The following is a 15730-nucleotide window of genomic DNA, read 5'->3' as shown; positions in this document are numbered from 1 at the left end:
AGCAGGAGCTTACAAAGCAAAAGGGAGATTGAAGTAAAATAAAAATCACACAGATGTCCATGGTCCAACAGTCAAAAGTTCAACACTGTTTTTATTTATTATAAATCAATACATTTTATATAAAAAAGGACAAAGGGGGTCTGAAATAAAATCATTGTAGATGTAAACCAAACAGATTAGGTTATGGCCACCATTTTACCGCACTGGACCCATACCACAGCCCCTTGATTAGCCACCATGTCTAGTTAACATTCACTCATCCCAAAACACCCTAGGCTATACTTAAGGTCAATCTACAGTTTGGAAAAGATTCAAGATTAAAATAATGAGGTTGACATCAATCTTTCTGCAAAGTGTTGCAAGTATAACGACTAAGCATGCCATTGGTTTTTGTGCAATCCATTACAACCAATACCAGCAGCGGTCAACAATATTTGTGAAGTACGCATACATTTTTTAAATTTTGTATCAAGCGTTCAAGGACGTGATGACTCTTAAACTCCCGAAAGGTAAACAAGAAAAGCTTTGTGTGAAGCGCATTCTAACGGTCCTGAATGCAACGCAGGTTTAGGCATCGTCTGTTCAGAAATGACCAAGACATACAGCTTTAGCCAATTCGTTGTGTTCCAGACTTCCTAAAATAAGATCAATGAGGCATCCGAGAAAAGCCAGCATCATTGTGTTGTACACACTTAACTGCTTCTTGAAAATAGGTGGACATCAAAATGGTAGATGCGAGAGGTCAGAAGGAAGCACAGCCAGCTGCACAAGTTAAGTCGCTGCACTCAAAAAACACTCCACACAGAAGAGAGGGTGGTTCCGTTACTTGGAATTAAATAGATATTACAATGTTGTGTTATCGTTAAAAACAAAATGCCCTTGTGACAGAATTGTAATCCATTACAGTTTGCCACATAATTGCAGGCAAGTGGTTGTGAAGGCAATACGAGTGCAACCAATTCATCTTCACAGCACTGCAAGATATAAGAATACAATCCAACAATTAGTCCAATCAAGATGATTTCCCTGACCCGGACCCTTTTGGTTAATCTCATGTTTTGATAGTAAAACAATATTCATGAACAGGTTGCCGAAAAGTCCCTTCTTCTTAACTACATCCTTGTACTAAACTTATCAGCAGTGTTATCAAGTCAGAGTGAACTGTCTATATGATAATTGTGGGGTAATTGCTTTCTGTCGCCTGTTTTTAAAACCATGCTCCAACTCTGCTTGGTTATGGTCGGTAGATGGAGGTTGAAATGAAACACATATCCAATTATTTAAAACACACATGGGAGGAGAAGAAAAAAAAAGCAAAATAATAACTTAAATAGAAGTGCTTAAAAATCACAGTTCTTAGAGCCCTTTAAAAAAAAACTAAAAAGGGTGCAAAGCAGGAATCCCACCCAGACAGAAAAGGAGAACAAAATGAACAGCTGTAATAGTAATACTAATATTCATCCAATGATTCACAGATGTACAGTTCAGGTGTAGATCATATCGTGCCCTTCCTTATTTTCTTGATTCCTGGTCAGTGACCCCCCCACGTCTGTGAGCCGCGGCTTCCCTCTGTTTCAAGTCTATCTGTGGTGGGAGAAGACTCTGTCTCAGTACTCCCCTCTTCCTCCTTTTCCATCAGTGCCTGTTCCTCTTTTTTCCTGCGCTCCAACTCCCACTCCACGAAGGTGTCGAAGAGGCTGGGCCAGGCCTCGTCCTCGCTGTAGTTGCTCAGGTCAGGCCCGATAGCGTGGGTGAAGTTGAGGAACATGTTCCACGTGTCCCTTGAAATGCCCCGAATACTTGAGGGGTTCTCCGACAGGAAGTCCAGCCAGTGCTCCAGGATGGCAGGAGAGTCCTGCGTGAACACCAGGCGCCAGAGGGCGATTGCGATGTCACGCTGCAGCGAGCGTTGGCCCTCGTCGGCGTCCAGGCCAAACTGGAAGGTGAAGCGGTACAAGTCCTTGAAGTTCTCCTCGCCCTTGGCGTCCAGCATCATGACGGGGAAACGTAAGTAGATACCCTCGAGGCTGTCTGCCTGGATGGCCTTGCAGCCGTCAACAAACTCTTTCCTGGTGACACAAAGTAAACAGGAACAGACATCAGCGTGATAGTGGACTAGTGTTGTAACGGACCATTGTCAATCCGTGATCCACACGCAGCGCCCCGTCACAGTTTAGCACCCATGACAAATGGTGCTCTAACACAGTTTAACATTAACCATCACAGTGTGCAATAAAGTTTTACTAATGATCAAAATAATTCAGTAAATGATGCAATCAGGGCATTTATGCTTTTCTAGTCACCGATCTCTGATAATGTTATATTGTACACAACCAGTCCGTGTTGGAATTTACACGACTCACAAAGGTTCTGTTTGGTTATATTATGGTGCGTTCAGGCGTTAGATTATAACGTTATCATGATGTGTTCACATGTAATCGCTTAAAATCTAGTTTTGATAAGAAACGTGAATAAATCCAGTTGTTTGAAGGAGATGTTTTCCCAGCAACATAAATATTAGAGATAAATTAGGAGCATTGCGCTTTTAGTGTGCGTTTTTATGTGAGAGGAAAAAAAAAACACAAAAAATTACTGTAAAAGTACAAAGTAAAGGGATAACATTAAGACTTGTTGATAGTTTACACTGACTTACGAGCAGTTGAAATTATTTTTGGACCCGTGGAAAAAACAAAAGGAAGAGTTCTAGAGCCTTGTAGACCAGCTGCTATTACCATCAGAGTGGACCATTTCACAAAAGATGAGGCCCAGCAAAGAACTTTTTAACTAAACCGAATCGTCAGCACCAGACCTAACTCAAAACTAAATGTGTTAAATGCTACAACAAAACCGTGAGAGGACATCAAGCACAAACAAGAGGGCAGTATGTCTATAACAACTATCTGACTAACTCTGTTTGCTATATTGTACTGTATGTAAATGTATGTAATTTTATATTTCTTTTAAAAAGGTCAGTACTAGAGGAAAAAAAGCATTTAACTGTACAATGTGGAGATTTGTTGAGTATGTGACAAATAGAAAGATTGAAAAAAACACCAGAAACATAACTGACAGAGGAGGCCTTGCCCCTTGCAGTTTCAGGAAGACATTTAAAAATACTACTACTATAAATGAAACATTAAAAAACATTTTTTCACTTCAAGCAGATTTACTTTGTTATTTGAGCACTCCAACAATATAGGCTTTCAAAGTCAAATGGAATATAAACAGCTTCAGTAAGCATTAGTTGACAATGAAACACGTTGGCAACCAGAGTGTGGTGTTGTCCGAAGCCTCTGGATGGAAAAGTGCTGAGTTAAAAATCAGAGGGAGGGGGGGCGGCGTGAGACAAGTGACCCGACCGGCTCTATTCATCTCAGACACTAACTGCAGTGGGAGTGCAGAGCAGGATAGATATAGATATATGTGTGTGTGTGTGTGTGTGTGTGTGTGTGTGTGTGTGTGTGTGTGTGTGTGTGTGTGTGTGTGTGTGTGTGTGTGTGTGTGTGTGTTTACAAGCGTGTAGAGATTACAAGGATAGAAAAGTTTTTAAAAAAAGATCCCGGCCAGATTCATGGCATTACATTTCATTCCATCTGTGTCCCCATGGGCGATTGGTCTGTTAATAACAAGTGCATAGCCAGTTTATAACAGTTATGATATACTTTCTAATTCAATTCAATAATTACTGACCGGTGTTAAAGTCCTCTGAGTTTCTTTGCATTTCTAAAAGCTTTTTACAAGTATTCATAACGTATTGTTTCATTGTTCATGAGCACTGACAACAGCAGCCTGTGGCAAATTGCCTCGTCAGGAATAGGAGTGACATTGTCACCGACTTGCTATACTGGACGTAGTGAGGGTCATGTGGAGGTGCACTGACTTTCTGTTCATATAACCGCGTTGCCAAATTTCTTCAGAATTGTGTTGGCGAGTACCTTCCCATTAGTACATATTACACGGTGTCAATGTGGAACTGAGTAGCAGGAAGATTTGGACAGCCTCTCTAACCATATTTTAGTACATGGTGTAAAATGCCAGTGAAATTACCTAAAGAGACTTATGAAGTACAACAAGTCGTTTCTGTAAGCCTCGATTAGCCCCAATCCCACATGTTAATTGAAGTAAACCCTAGAATGTTTTCACTTGGTGTAATTGAGTTGATAGCATGTTACCAGGAGAAGGAATAGTTTCATGAAGCAGCTGAACCAGAGAACTTTGAAAAAGTGGTTTTCATTTTAAGAGGAAATGATGGATAGCCCGAGGCCACTAAGGGACATTGCAGTTAATGGCATGTGGCAGTAGCTTAGTCCATGGGGACATTGCTTGGGAACTGGAGGTTGGGCGGTTGAAGTCTCGCACGGAGCAAGTACAGAGTTTGGACTAGTACCCGGAGAGGTGCTTGTTCACCTTGCGGGCACTGCCGAGGTGCCATTTAGCAAGGAACCAACCGTCTAACTACTGGGGGGCGCCTGACCATGACCTCATCACGGTAACATCTCTCCAACTGCATTTCTATAGGTCCTCATTATGTGTATTTTAGTCATATGTGTGTGTGTAAAATTAAAGTGAATTCCCCCAAGCGATAAACAAACTAATAACCACCAGGACACACAAAGAATTGCCAAATTGAGTACCAAATAAATATATAAAAAACGGCATCCTGTTTGGTAATCAAATCAGGGCAGGCGAAGATAAAACTATACGTTTCCGTTGTCTGGGATGAGGAAATATCTGACTGAGTCCAGTCCTGTCCATTTCGCCACTAAAGCCAATAACTGTGCAGTAGTAATACTAGCTCATCCAGATTAACAGACGCCAGTAACAACACGCTCCATTTCCCAGAACTCCGCCTTACCTTGTAAACTTGCACATGGTGGCTGCTTGAAATTTCCAGGCAAGAACAAGCACACGAAACTCTGCCGGATCCACACACAGGTCATTACAAAATTGCTCCATGCCTTCCTCCAAGATAGCATCTTCCTGTTCATCCTTGTAGCAGTAGAACAGCTCCTCGATGCGCAGCATTGACAGCCCATCTCCATCCAGACACTCGTCCTTGCGTGGGTCCCCCATTACTGCGCCGATGACGGGCGTCTCCACTGTAACCTCCAAGGCCTTGGTGCCATTCGACAGCTCACTGGTGGCTTTGCTACACAGACCACTGGGATCTTCTTTGTGGCCGCTGCCACCACCAGCACTGACTCCTTTCTTGTGGTGGGACTTGGAGTCTCCACTCTTACTGCCGAGTGAGGACGTCGGATTCTTACACTTGGTGACACATTGACCCATGTCTTCCTCGCTGGTCCCTGGTCTGTTCCTCCTCACCTTCAGTCCCCGTCCGAGCCACCTAGACGCCTCTTCTCTGGCCCTGCGAGACGTCTCAACATAACATCAGGCCTGAGGTAGAGAACAATGGAAACATGTTAACTGTCGTAGAGTGCAGCTCTAGACTGAGTCAGCCTTCCTCAAAATCAAAAGGTCAGGATCCACATTTCTGTCGATAGTAGTAGCACGAACTCAGAGTACAAGGATTTTTGAGCATTAAAGGTCAGGAAGTTACACTACCTGTGCCAAATCTGCCACGATTCACTGCCAGACTGAAAACCCCTAAAAAGGTGAAGACCAGAGAAAACACCAGTCTATATGTATGCATGAATCCAATGCGTGCAGTGTTGATTACCATTGAAACTTCTACAAAATAAATACTAGAACAAACATTATGGGTAACCACATACAATGTACTCAAGTGGTTTTGTGTTAAACAGAGCCACTAAAGAAGGTTTTCCTTTGTGACACCAACGCATCATCCAGTTAAAGGCAATTAAAATGTACCCAAATGTGTATGATTTTAACTTATTATTTTACCTATGGGCTTTATTGCATTTACTTTGACGATAATCATATGTCCATATAAATTATATATTTATTTTTGCTCGGTATCAGCAGTGAAAACCGTAACAGACCATCCTTGTTTGACAGAGACAGTTTCACCAGTGTTGCTGTCTTACTACATCCCAGCAGAAATGGCAGCAGATGAAAAAAAATGCAATCACGAAATGATTATCTTTCTAAAGTAGCAATCATGGACCAAGACTGTGGAGCTAGTACGGGTTGCCAATGAAAACGGCAAACATTTTTTAAAGCCATTTTACAGCGATTATTATGATTAGATGGACTTTAAAACTTAAAGTGAGGCTGTTTCTTGAGGTTAAAAATAAACATGACTACTTTGTCATGTGTGTCCCTTTCCAGATTTTCACAGGCTTTTAAAAGAGAATACACATGAGCATGGTAAAGATAAGGGGAATGTCACACTGAAAAGTAACATGTTGGCACAACTAGGATTGTGATTGGTGAGTAAAATAACTTGAGAATAATAAAAAAAAGTATTATGCTGATCAAGTAACAAGCGGGGAATGCTTGAGATAATTATTTGAAGAGGATGAAAATCTGACTGAAGTGCATCTAAACTGGTGTTTGAAGTAATTGATTTAACGAAATGTGTAAAAGCATTATCTCTCATTTACCTACCCCATTCCTCACAAAGTAGCATGATTTCACATGTACATTAATGCAATTAATCATTTAGCTATAACAGATCTGTTGTTTGATAACTAACAAACAAAAAGTAGCTGTAAATGACTTACAGACGATCCCTCTGAAGGCATTGACCACAGATCAACGTGTCTTTCTATTCTGCTCCATCGTTGTGACCTTGACATCCGCAATGCTGAAAAGACACATTATCTTGTCATCATAAGCAGAAAGTGATAGCTCATCATTCCCAAACCTGCAGGACTATTTTTGTTAACATGCCATGAATATGTAATTTGAGCGTACTCAGACCAGTTAGCCTCATTGCAGGATTGTTTAATTACTGATTTACAACCACAAAGAAGACGTTAAAGGAGCTAAAACACCTCTGGTTGAACATCTCTAGGTGTCCAGTGAAAGACCTTTTCACTGGTCACAGACAGGCTTTGTCCTGAATCTGATTCAACTCATGTGCACTGCTGTAAAACTATAACTTTAACTGACTTTTGAAACCAACTTTAACTTTGTGTGGTTATCACGATAATAATGAACATACGTTCGGCATTGGAGCAAAGCGATTGGACTGATCATTGAACCGGGCATGTCGAGGCAAATGTCTCACTGGCATCTCCTGGCTAACTCCACCTCAAATTCAACACATAATAGATTATTTATTGGACTGTGTTAAATATCACATGCCTGCCGAGGCAGCCCAACTCTTAACGTCAAGCAATCAGACAATATGTTTTCATTGAGCTCACTAGATTTAGTCCTAAAACTGTGAGACAACAAAGACATTTGTAGAGCACAACACTTACAGATGTCCTGTCAACTGTGTCCGGATCAGCATTAACACCTGGTGTGTTTCTTCTATCCACTTATTCAGAGAGTACTTGTGTCAAAGAGGTTATTTATCGACATCACGTCACCGCCACCAGGACATTTGATGCGAACGTTACATTCACAAAAATCCTGCCTAGCCCTGACGTCGTCGCCACAGCTAGCTAGCATCAGCTCGGGCAACTAAAAGTTAGCTCTCGGCTAAGCTAACTATGTCTTCCGATTGAACGCCACAGTTAACGTCGTCAACAAACTCACCTTTTTGGGCAGCCCTGTCGTCTGAAATGGGGGGTTCATCACTTCAGGATCACCGGTACGAGTGAAGAAGAAAGTAAGTTGCTCAGTTCAGCGCGTACGACCAGAAACCAACTGAGGCAAACTCGTCGCGTTCACTCAGAAAGCTTGCTAACTAGCGGGCAGCTAGCTAAAAACTTCCACATCGGTGTCGTATTTACCTCCGCTTTTCAAAGAGAACAGGTGAAAGGCCAGCTACCAGACTGTGCTTTCTGACCAATGCTGACTTGCTTTGGCTCTTTAGAGTGAGTTAAAGCACCGTCTGGGACCAAAGCAGTCCATTTCTTTGTGCTTCCCCCTTTTAGTCATTGAGTGAAGCTACTCAGTGGGCATTTTCCTGCATCACTTCCTCCCTGCCGACAAGCAGCCAACAGCTGATCTGCATCTCAGCAATGGCAACGACAAGATATTTTTAAATTTTAACAAAATAATATGCTGAAACATATAATAAAAATAATGTAAATGCTGCATTACACCCAGGTGGATAGATTGCCACGAAATCAATCAACGGAACTCAAGCACGTGTTTTGTTGATATTTTACATTATTATAATCGTATATAACGCTAAATGTCTGAAAAACCTGATAACTCATTAGACATTGCTAAATGTTTCCCTATAAATAATTAATTGTAGAGACGGTGCTACTACTTTAAATTCGTAAAACATCTCCAACTTTATCGAAGAGTATTCTAATGTTTTGTTTTTCCTTCGCAGCTTTTAGAAACCAGCTTGGGGGTGACGTCATCGCCATGCGACACGTGTTTCTGTCGCCTCCTCTCCAGACAGTCGGTAGGTCAAGGATTGTTATATTGAATGGACTGGAAAAACATATTGCGCGGTAACGTAAATTGGTAATGCGAATGGCACTCGCATCGCTATTTCTTTATTCTTCGTTTTTGTGTGTCTTCTTGGCGCTGTCAGGAGAAATCTCAAGAAAAGCTAGCTTCGCGTTGACAAGTGCTGCGAAAGTCCTGCTTTTTGTTTAGCAAACACGAATTAATACAAGTCCTGGGTTCTTGCATGAACTCTTCTTGTAGGAACTTCTTTGAGACAGTTGGGAGTTCGTGTTTGTTTGTTTTACTCACATGATGCATATAGATTTAAATAAAGTTAAGTTTAATCAAATCACCACAATGCTACTGAGACACTGACCTGACTGAATCTGGGCCTTATTCCAGCATAGTGGACTGGTTGGTTTCTTAGTCTCTGGGCAAATACTGCAGCTGCTACGTTTGCTGTGTCATAGCCGGCCACTACACACAACACTGAATGGGAATTTGAAGGCATCCCGTGGGACACCAAAAGCCTAGTTTCTATTCTCTGGTATGTCCTGTAAATTTTTATCAAAGCTTGAGGCTCTTGTTTGATACATTGTCTCTAAATATAGACGTGTTCTCAGTAACTTTGTTAGAATACAACAATTTGTTTGTTAGCAGGAATTGAGCTTCATAAAAACAGAAGTTAGTAACAGGATTTGTGAAGCCGTTATTAATTTCCAAATCAAACTACTTAAATGCGCAGGAAACTGCTGTCTGTGAGCCCTGATGACGGCCTCCACTCGCAGGACGGTGTTGTCACTGTACACGCGGGTGTTTCGCATCGCCCGTAGCTGGCAGGCACAGAGTGGAGCGAAAAGTGACACAGAGACGGAGAGAAAATACATTCTTCAAGAGGCAAGCTCTCTGTTCAGACAGAACCAGCAGGTGTGAGCAACAGTGCACTGGTCTCAGAAATGACGACGCAGTAGTTTTATAGCAGTTTGTGTGACTCATTGTTTTCTTCTTGTGCTTCTTCTCAGCTCACAGATCAAGAATCGATACAAAGGAGTATAGAAGAATGTAAAGCCAGGATAGAAATAGGTAAGAGTGAAGAGATTCCACACATTCCCTTACATAAGTCTTGACTTAAACTTCACTCTGGTGAAAACCACAGTAATACATTTGTGGACATGGGTAACACTATTTATACATATGGGTGTTTCAAATATTCTGACTTGACGAAAATCTAAGTAGCATCAAAACGTGGTCATGAATAAAAAATAGTGGCATCTCGTAGCGTGGGGCGACTCTGGCTCAATGTTAGACCGGGTCTTCCTTCAGTCAAAGATTCTGCAGTTCGACCCCCGTCCCTACTAGTACTAGTCCATGTTGATGTGCCCTTGGACAAGAAACTTAACCCCAAACTCCCCCCGTAAGCTGCGTATGAATAATGAAACAGTCCTGATGGCCAGGTGGCACCTTGCATGGTAGCCCCTGCCTGTCGATGTATGAATACATTTGAATGGGTGAATGAACATGTGGCGTTAAAGCTCTTTGACTGGTGGGGAGATTAGAAAAGCTCGTCCATTTACCATTTAGTATACATGTTCAGCCCTTCCCCTTTTTAGATTACGGGTGCTAGAACTTGACCACAGGGATACTATAACAAAAGTTTACACTGTGCCTTTGAAAGGCAAATTAGGCTAAAGTGGTACAGTTACTAATTAAAACACCACAGAAATCCTTCGTAAATTGAGAGAATCTGCTGCTCCGTGTATACGAGCATGCAGGACAGCAGGAAAGAACACTTTCTGGTTTTGGAAGAATGACTGACACTGTCATTATTTTTACAGGTTTACATTACAGGAACCCATATCCGAGGCCTGTAAGTAAGAACAATGTATTTGACAAATTGGATAAGTTTCTCTGTGAAGGTTATTGTGTTGTCGAGGAATTTCCTTCATTTGCTTTGTTCCCTGAATGTCCCTGTAGACGTACCTGCCACAGCTTGGATTGGCAACTCAGAAAGGCAGGAAGCTGAAAGCACAGCAGCGGCTGAGGAAGCAGGCCAAGCCAATATACTTACAGTCACATGACGAGACCTGATGCTCGATATCCTCGCTCCTCGCCAGCAGTTCAAGTTACCATGGGCAGGAAACTAGAGTGCAGCCACAAATTGATCTCATGTGGTGAGCTGTAACAAGCACTCTGTGATGCTAGAACACTAGTCATTCAGGAGAAAGCCAATTTTCATTGTCTTTTTATTTATTTATTTAATTTTTTACTTTAGATTGCCTGAACGTGAGCTCCTCGGTATAGCTAAAGGGTGTCAGCTTGGGTTCTTGTCAGGAAGGCTGTCGGGGTGGAGTGACTTGTAATATAAGATCAAGTTGTATATTTTTGTTATGATTTTTTCACAACTGCTAAAAAACAAATAAAGTTGTCTGAAAAACCTTCATTCTGTGACTTGATGCGACGGTTATTTGGCGTATCTAAGTAAGATCATTTGAGACACTTGGCAAAGAACATCTCTCTTTTCTAATATCTTTTCTTAATATTGGCCCCATTTCTCAGCTTTTCCAAATAGGCAGCCTGTTTATTCATGCAGAAAATATTAAATAAACTCCAGGAATGTTGGCAACAACACAGAGGAAGATGGGTAATACAATTCTGAACCAGTACTGTGTATGCATATGGTGTACTTCCTAAGAAGTTCAGATTTTCTTCAGGTGTGGGTGGGAAAGACAGAGGAAAGACCCTTTACAGTAAGTCTTCTTCACATACATCCAAGCACTCGCAGTAGTGAAAACAAGGCAGCATTTACAAAGAGTTTTCCAGGAAGACATTGAAACAGGAACAGAGAGGGATAATACAAAACAGGTTTTACACACTTAATACACCTGTATTATCCAACATTTCTGGATCTGTATTAAGAGGATGAAATATCATATTTGCTTTGATATTCATGTTGTCTTTGTGAGTTTCTCCATAACGATGAATCCAGTGCAGGGAAAGAGCAGTTTGGTTTGTGCATCACTTTCAGTTCTATTGAGAAATCTGAGCAGAAAGAAGCTTTTCTCTCATGTACCCGTTGATTCATTCAAATGTCGATAAAAGGGACAAAAACCTGCAGATGTGGTCGAAGATTAAAGACTGCTTTGTGTTCGAATGTACTGAATGCTGAGTGCTGTATCGCAAACTACCTACTATTTACTCATACTACTAAAATGTACAAAATGATGTGTACATTTCTGCTCTTTAAAATCTAATTTGCCACAATAAACTGCATTCTGTGAGAACTGTGTTTGGTGCATGGTCTTTGCACTTGTATTTCAAATAGAGGCGTAATCACTCACATGTACTGTATCTTTGTGCACTAAATGTACAATGAGAGTTGGTAAAAAATGTTCCCTCCTTCTCTAAAAGATGCACATTTAAATTACTGTTCCAAGAGAAACGATTACCTTTCCTCAAAAGGCAGTAAAGAAATGAAAACTGTTTACAATGTATTCATAAGAGTAAGCTAAAGATGTTCTTTCATCGAATTGGTTCCCTAGGTTAGACATTTTCAACAGAGCGTCAATAATTCAAACTTAGTTTTCTTGATTATTGGATCACAGCAGTTTGCATGAGTGATAGGCCTCCACCACAATAATGTGGATCTCTTCAGTGAGTTGGCCACAGCCCAAATGTACTTATAACGCCCTCTCCAGCTGATGTATTCTGCGGGGACTATTATGTTCTGCTCCACTTTCCAGCAACAAGTGGAAATGAAAAATGTAGATGAGCAAACATGACTTCTGATAATCTCGGCAGGGCACACATTAGCAGTTCAGTATTGTTCTGCGACACTGCGCTGTAAACCGCTGACCTTCAACCCTCCAGAGCTCACAATGTAGTCTTTACGGGATCATTTTAATTTCACACTCCGGACTGAGTCACCTTGATAAGCACAGTCTCTTCTCTTCTGGGATTTCCTGAGGTCATTTTCTTAGTCCTTCAGCACTGCAGCGGCCAGAACGCAGCCACATGACGGAGCCCAGTGGGACCAGAGCGAAGGGAAGTGCGCATGTTTTATGGAGTGACGTCCGGTCCGGTGGCTGACACACCAGACTCCAACCATAGGTGTCTGGACTGTGGCGTTTTTTCGAATGTGAACAGTGACCTGGTAGGATTAAGTATATGTGGGTTAATACATGGAACAAACATGGCAGTATGTCCTCATGCTGCTGAGGACAGAGAGAAAGAGTGAAGACATGTTTCAGTCACGCAGCCACAGATCCTACAAGGTGCCACAGGACCTGATGGGTGACACACAAATAAGGTTATCAAAGGAACACTTAAGGGAGACTGTCTGTCAAGTGATCTCCTGAATGACAAGTGGTCCAACGAGGAGACACACTGGGGAAATGAGCCTGCAGTAACATCTGAATTAGCTAAACTAAATTTAGACCAGTAAGAAGGAAGACAGTCATGATGAGTAATTCTGGACATCAACTCCAGTCTCTGCCTGACTAACTGTCTGATGACCGACTAAAGGAACTCACTATTTTGTGAGTAAATAAAGCTTTTGTCGAAAGAAGAAATGGGAGAATGAAAACCTTGGCAGCTCTGATAGGACGTGATTGAAAGCAGTTGAGCAAACGTTGAGCCCAACACTCTTTGGCCACCAGGGGTCACACCATACCAAGTACTGAAGCCTGATGTGGCTCAGAGGGTTCACTCCTCAGAACCATGACAGACCCTTTCTGTGCATTAGAGCTAGCTGTGATTACGTCTTTCAGTTAGCATTAAGTATGACACACACCTGCTCAGTATGATAAGATGACAAAGAGTGAAAATAACACTCTGCTAATGAAACACAAAAAGTCCTCCGAGTCCTCTGTTTGTTTCTCTGAGCACTGTCTCCAATTAGTTTCCTCTCCTGCATCAGACAAAATGATTGTCTGATGCACATTAAATACACTTTGTTTAAAGTGTGGGGTTGTTGCTGCTCTTTCTGTTCTCTTCTGGAGACGACATTACCTCAGTGATAAATCACTCTCCTCACTATAATGGACCACTGATGGGAGAGAAGCTGCAGCAGCAGACTGTTTCAACTGTAAAACTGAAATTAACGCTAAGTAGTGACTCACTCCATGCATTCATATATATATATATATATATATATAGAGAGAGAGAGAGAGAGAGAGAGAGAGAGAGAGAGAGAGAGAGAGAGAGAGAGAGAGAGAGAGAGAGAGAGAGAGAGAGAGAGAGAGCATTCCTGTTGAACAATGGCCATTCTTTTTTCTTTTCAGTCATTCTTGCTGGGAATATATTCATTCATTTAAACAACTCAGCGCTGTGTTGGAACATGACTGAACAAATTACAGAACTTATGTTACTTCTCTCAGAGAAGTAAATGCTATTACCAAGAAACCATGCCCAACTGCACTAATTCACATTAGAAAACCCGTTATGAATAAATTGTGCATCTGGAATCGAGTTACTTCTGTAAAGCTGATGTAGTGAACACACACAACCTACTTTTGTTTTGAGTAAATAACTAAAGACATTCCCGTCATCCTCAGCTGTATTTGTGGTGAGCACGTATGAGCAATTGTGAGCATGCTAACATGCTAAACTAAGATGGGTGAACATATTTAGCGTGGTCATTGTGAGCATATTGACCAAAGCACTGCTTCCCCGATAAGTAATGCACAGCCAAAGTCATTTTAAAATGCCCTTTATTTTCTGACTCACAAAATAAACAGTGTAGCAGTGACAACTATATGATCGTACATCTGTTATTTTCCACACACTGTCACTTCCTAGTTCTGCGGCACGAGGTGTAAAAATGATTCAAATCCATCAAAGATTGAAGTGGTTGTCGAACCTGCTGTTTATTTGAAATGTGCCAGCTTGCAATCTGTGATCTTCCTGCGTATGCTATTGATTCTGAAGCATACAAATACCAAACATGAAACACTTCAATAACAGAGCCTCGACTCTTTTCACGTGTGGAGTGAGGCTGCGTCGTGGTAAAGCTGCGTTGTGGATCTTATAACACTCTAATAACAAGTTATGTAAGGAGTTAATGAAATTCCTTTAAGGCTGCACTGGGTGAACATGTATGTGTAACAACCTCTCACTGACCGCCTATCGGCCTGATCTTGCCGCCCAGATTTAAGAACGTAGCCGTGACCCCTCCTCGAGGCATCTGTATATCCTTCTGGATAGAAAAGACATTTTAGTCAAAACGTTTTGCTTTGTGTTATTTAACTTATAATACATTTACAATCATGTGAGTAGAAGTTATTTCACCTTCAGACTTCCTTAGAAGGGACTCTTTAGTATTTGTTGTGTTTTTATATATTTGGTTAATTACTGCTGCAGCGGGTTCATTTCCCAACGGGGACCATTAAAGTTTCATCTTATCTTTATGTCAACATGCTGTGTGTTTCAGGCACTCAGGCTGCTGAGAAATCTTCTCCCTGGGGCATTTTCTCCAAAATATTGTACAAAACAATCCATAAACCTTTTCTAAGGGGTTAGGAAATGCAACTTCATGTTTGTTTACATTTGCTGGTCATTAATCTGCATTTATATCTTCATTATTACCTCTTAGCTTAATGGAGTAACATGTATATTTACACGGAAAGTAGCTTTTGAACCAAAGATCTCTGTCTCAATCAAGGGATCTGTTGCATCATCTAAAAACTAAAAAGACATTTGAGATGTTGATGTTATTTTTGAAAGAAAAGAAAAAAATGAAAATATACTGAATCTTTGCCATTTCTTAAATGTTTTTCTCCTCTTATGCTGTAAAACTGTCTCTCTCATTCTAGCGTTTCCATATTGGCATTATAACAATAACAGAGGTAATGTCTGTAAAAAGTTCAAAAGTAGTACTTTCTACAACTTTATTAAAACTACATCTGGCAATTTGTGGACTTCCCTGTTTGGAAAGAAACTTTCAAAATAAAAGGCATTTGACCCATTTTCGCGCCGATGTCACATTGTAAAAACTGGACCGTGGAAAGAAAAGCGGTTCTTTTTAAAGGTTGTCTTGTGTAAATATAGATAGTTAGAGACTCACCTGAGAGTCTCATTATGGAAATGATAAATAAGCTTCAGTACAAGAAGAATACAACAGCTCCAGAAAGAGAAGAGTGATCCATCATACAGCCCCTTAAAGCCATTCACTCTGTGTGCATTATTTAAGGGTTCAGAGAGACCCTGGGGAAAATATGGTGGAAGAACCGGTGGGAGCAAAAAGGAAAATGACAGGGTAAAGAATGACGCAGGGGGTGGACATCCAATG

General features: G+C 41.2%; 2 protein-coding genes across 6 annotated transcripts; one reads left to right on the top strand and one right to left on the bottom strand.

The window, feature by feature from the left end:
• Positions 1–73: 73 nt before the first annotated feature.
• On the bottom strand, positions 74–8000 carry dcun1d3 (defective in cullin neddylation 1 domain containing 3). Of its 2 annotated transcripts, XM_068583873.1 has the most exons (6): positions 7830–8000; positions 7633–7673; positions 6648–6730; positions 5566–5607; positions 4856–5397; positions 74–2069 (listed from the first exon to the last, which is right to left on the bottom strand). In XM_068583873.1, exons 5-6 carry the CDS (start codon positions 5287–5289, stop codon positions 1532–1534), a joined length of 972 nt encoding a protein of 323 aa, XP_068439974.1. In that variant the 5' UTR covers positions 5290–5397; positions 5566–5607; positions 6648–6730; positions 7633–7673; positions 7830–8000; the 3' UTR covers positions 74–1531. The 2 variants fall into 2 exon arrangements, with proteins under 2 accessions (XP_068439974.1, XP_068439975.1); XM_068583874.1 differs by lacking the exon at positions 5566–5607 and having other exon boundaries at positions 7633–8000.
• lyrm1 (LYR motif containing 1) lies at positions 7564–10885 on the top strand. 4 transcript variants are annotated; one of them, XM_068583876.1, is made up of 6 exons: positions 7564–7705; positions 8384–8458; positions 9191–9372; positions 9468–9528; positions 10281–10312; positions 10420–10885. In XM_068583876.1, the coding sequence occupies exons 3-6, from the start codon at positions 9214–9216 to the stop codon at positions 10531–10533; spliced, it is 366 nt and encodes a 121-aa protein (XP_068439977.1). In that variant the 5' UTR covers positions 7564–7705; positions 8384–8458; positions 9191–9213; the 3' UTR covers positions 10534–10885. The 4 variants fall into 4 exon arrangements, with proteins under 4 accessions (XP_068439977.1, XP_068439978.1, XP_068439979.1 ...); XM_068583877.1 differs by lacking the exon at positions 7564–7705 and adding an exon at positions 8848–8992 and having other exon boundaries at positions 8440–8458; XM_068583878.1 differs by lacking the exons at positions 7564–7705; positions 8384–8458 and adding an exon at positions 8472–8507.
• Positions 10886–15730: the final 4845 nt, after the last annotated feature.

The sequence above is a fragment of the Clinocottus analis genome, unplaced genomic scaffold, assembly GCF_023055335.1.
Source record: "Clinocottus analis isolate CAN_PGR_092001 unplaced genomic scaffold, fCliAna1.0.p SCAF_19, whole genome shotgun sequence".
NCBI classification, from domain to species: Eukaryota; Metazoa; Chordata; class Actinopteri; order Perciformes; family Cottidae; genus Clinocottus; species Clinocottus analis.
Note: the sequence above shows the minus strand (reverse complement) of the source record. Positions and strands in the feature narration are given on the sequence as shown.

What these genes read in the sequence shown, in the direction of transcription:
- lyrm1 (XM_068583876.1), top strand. Translation starts at nt 9,214, where the DNA reads ATGACGGCCTCCACTCGCAGGACGGTGTTGTCACTGTACACGCGGGTG. An exon ending in TAAAGCCAGGATAGAAATAG is followed by an intron (nt 9,529 to 10,280) that starts GTAAGAGTGAAG and finishes TTATTTTTACAG; the next exon opens with GTTTACATTACAGGAACCCA. An exon ending in GGAACCCATATCCGAGGCCT is followed by an intron (nt 10,313 to 10,419) that starts GTAAGTAAGAAC and finishes ATGTCCCTGTAG; the next exon opens with ACGTACCTGCCACAGCTTGG.
- dcun1d3 (XM_068583874.1), bottom strand. Translation starts at nt 5,289, where the DNA reads ATGGGTCAATGTGTCACCAAGTGTAAGAATCCGACGTCCTCACTCGGC. An exon ending in ACCATGTGCAAGTTTACAAG is followed by an intron (nt 2,070 to 4,855) that starts GTAAGGCGGAGT and finishes TTGTGTCACCAG; the next exon opens with GAAAGAGTTTGTTGACGGCT.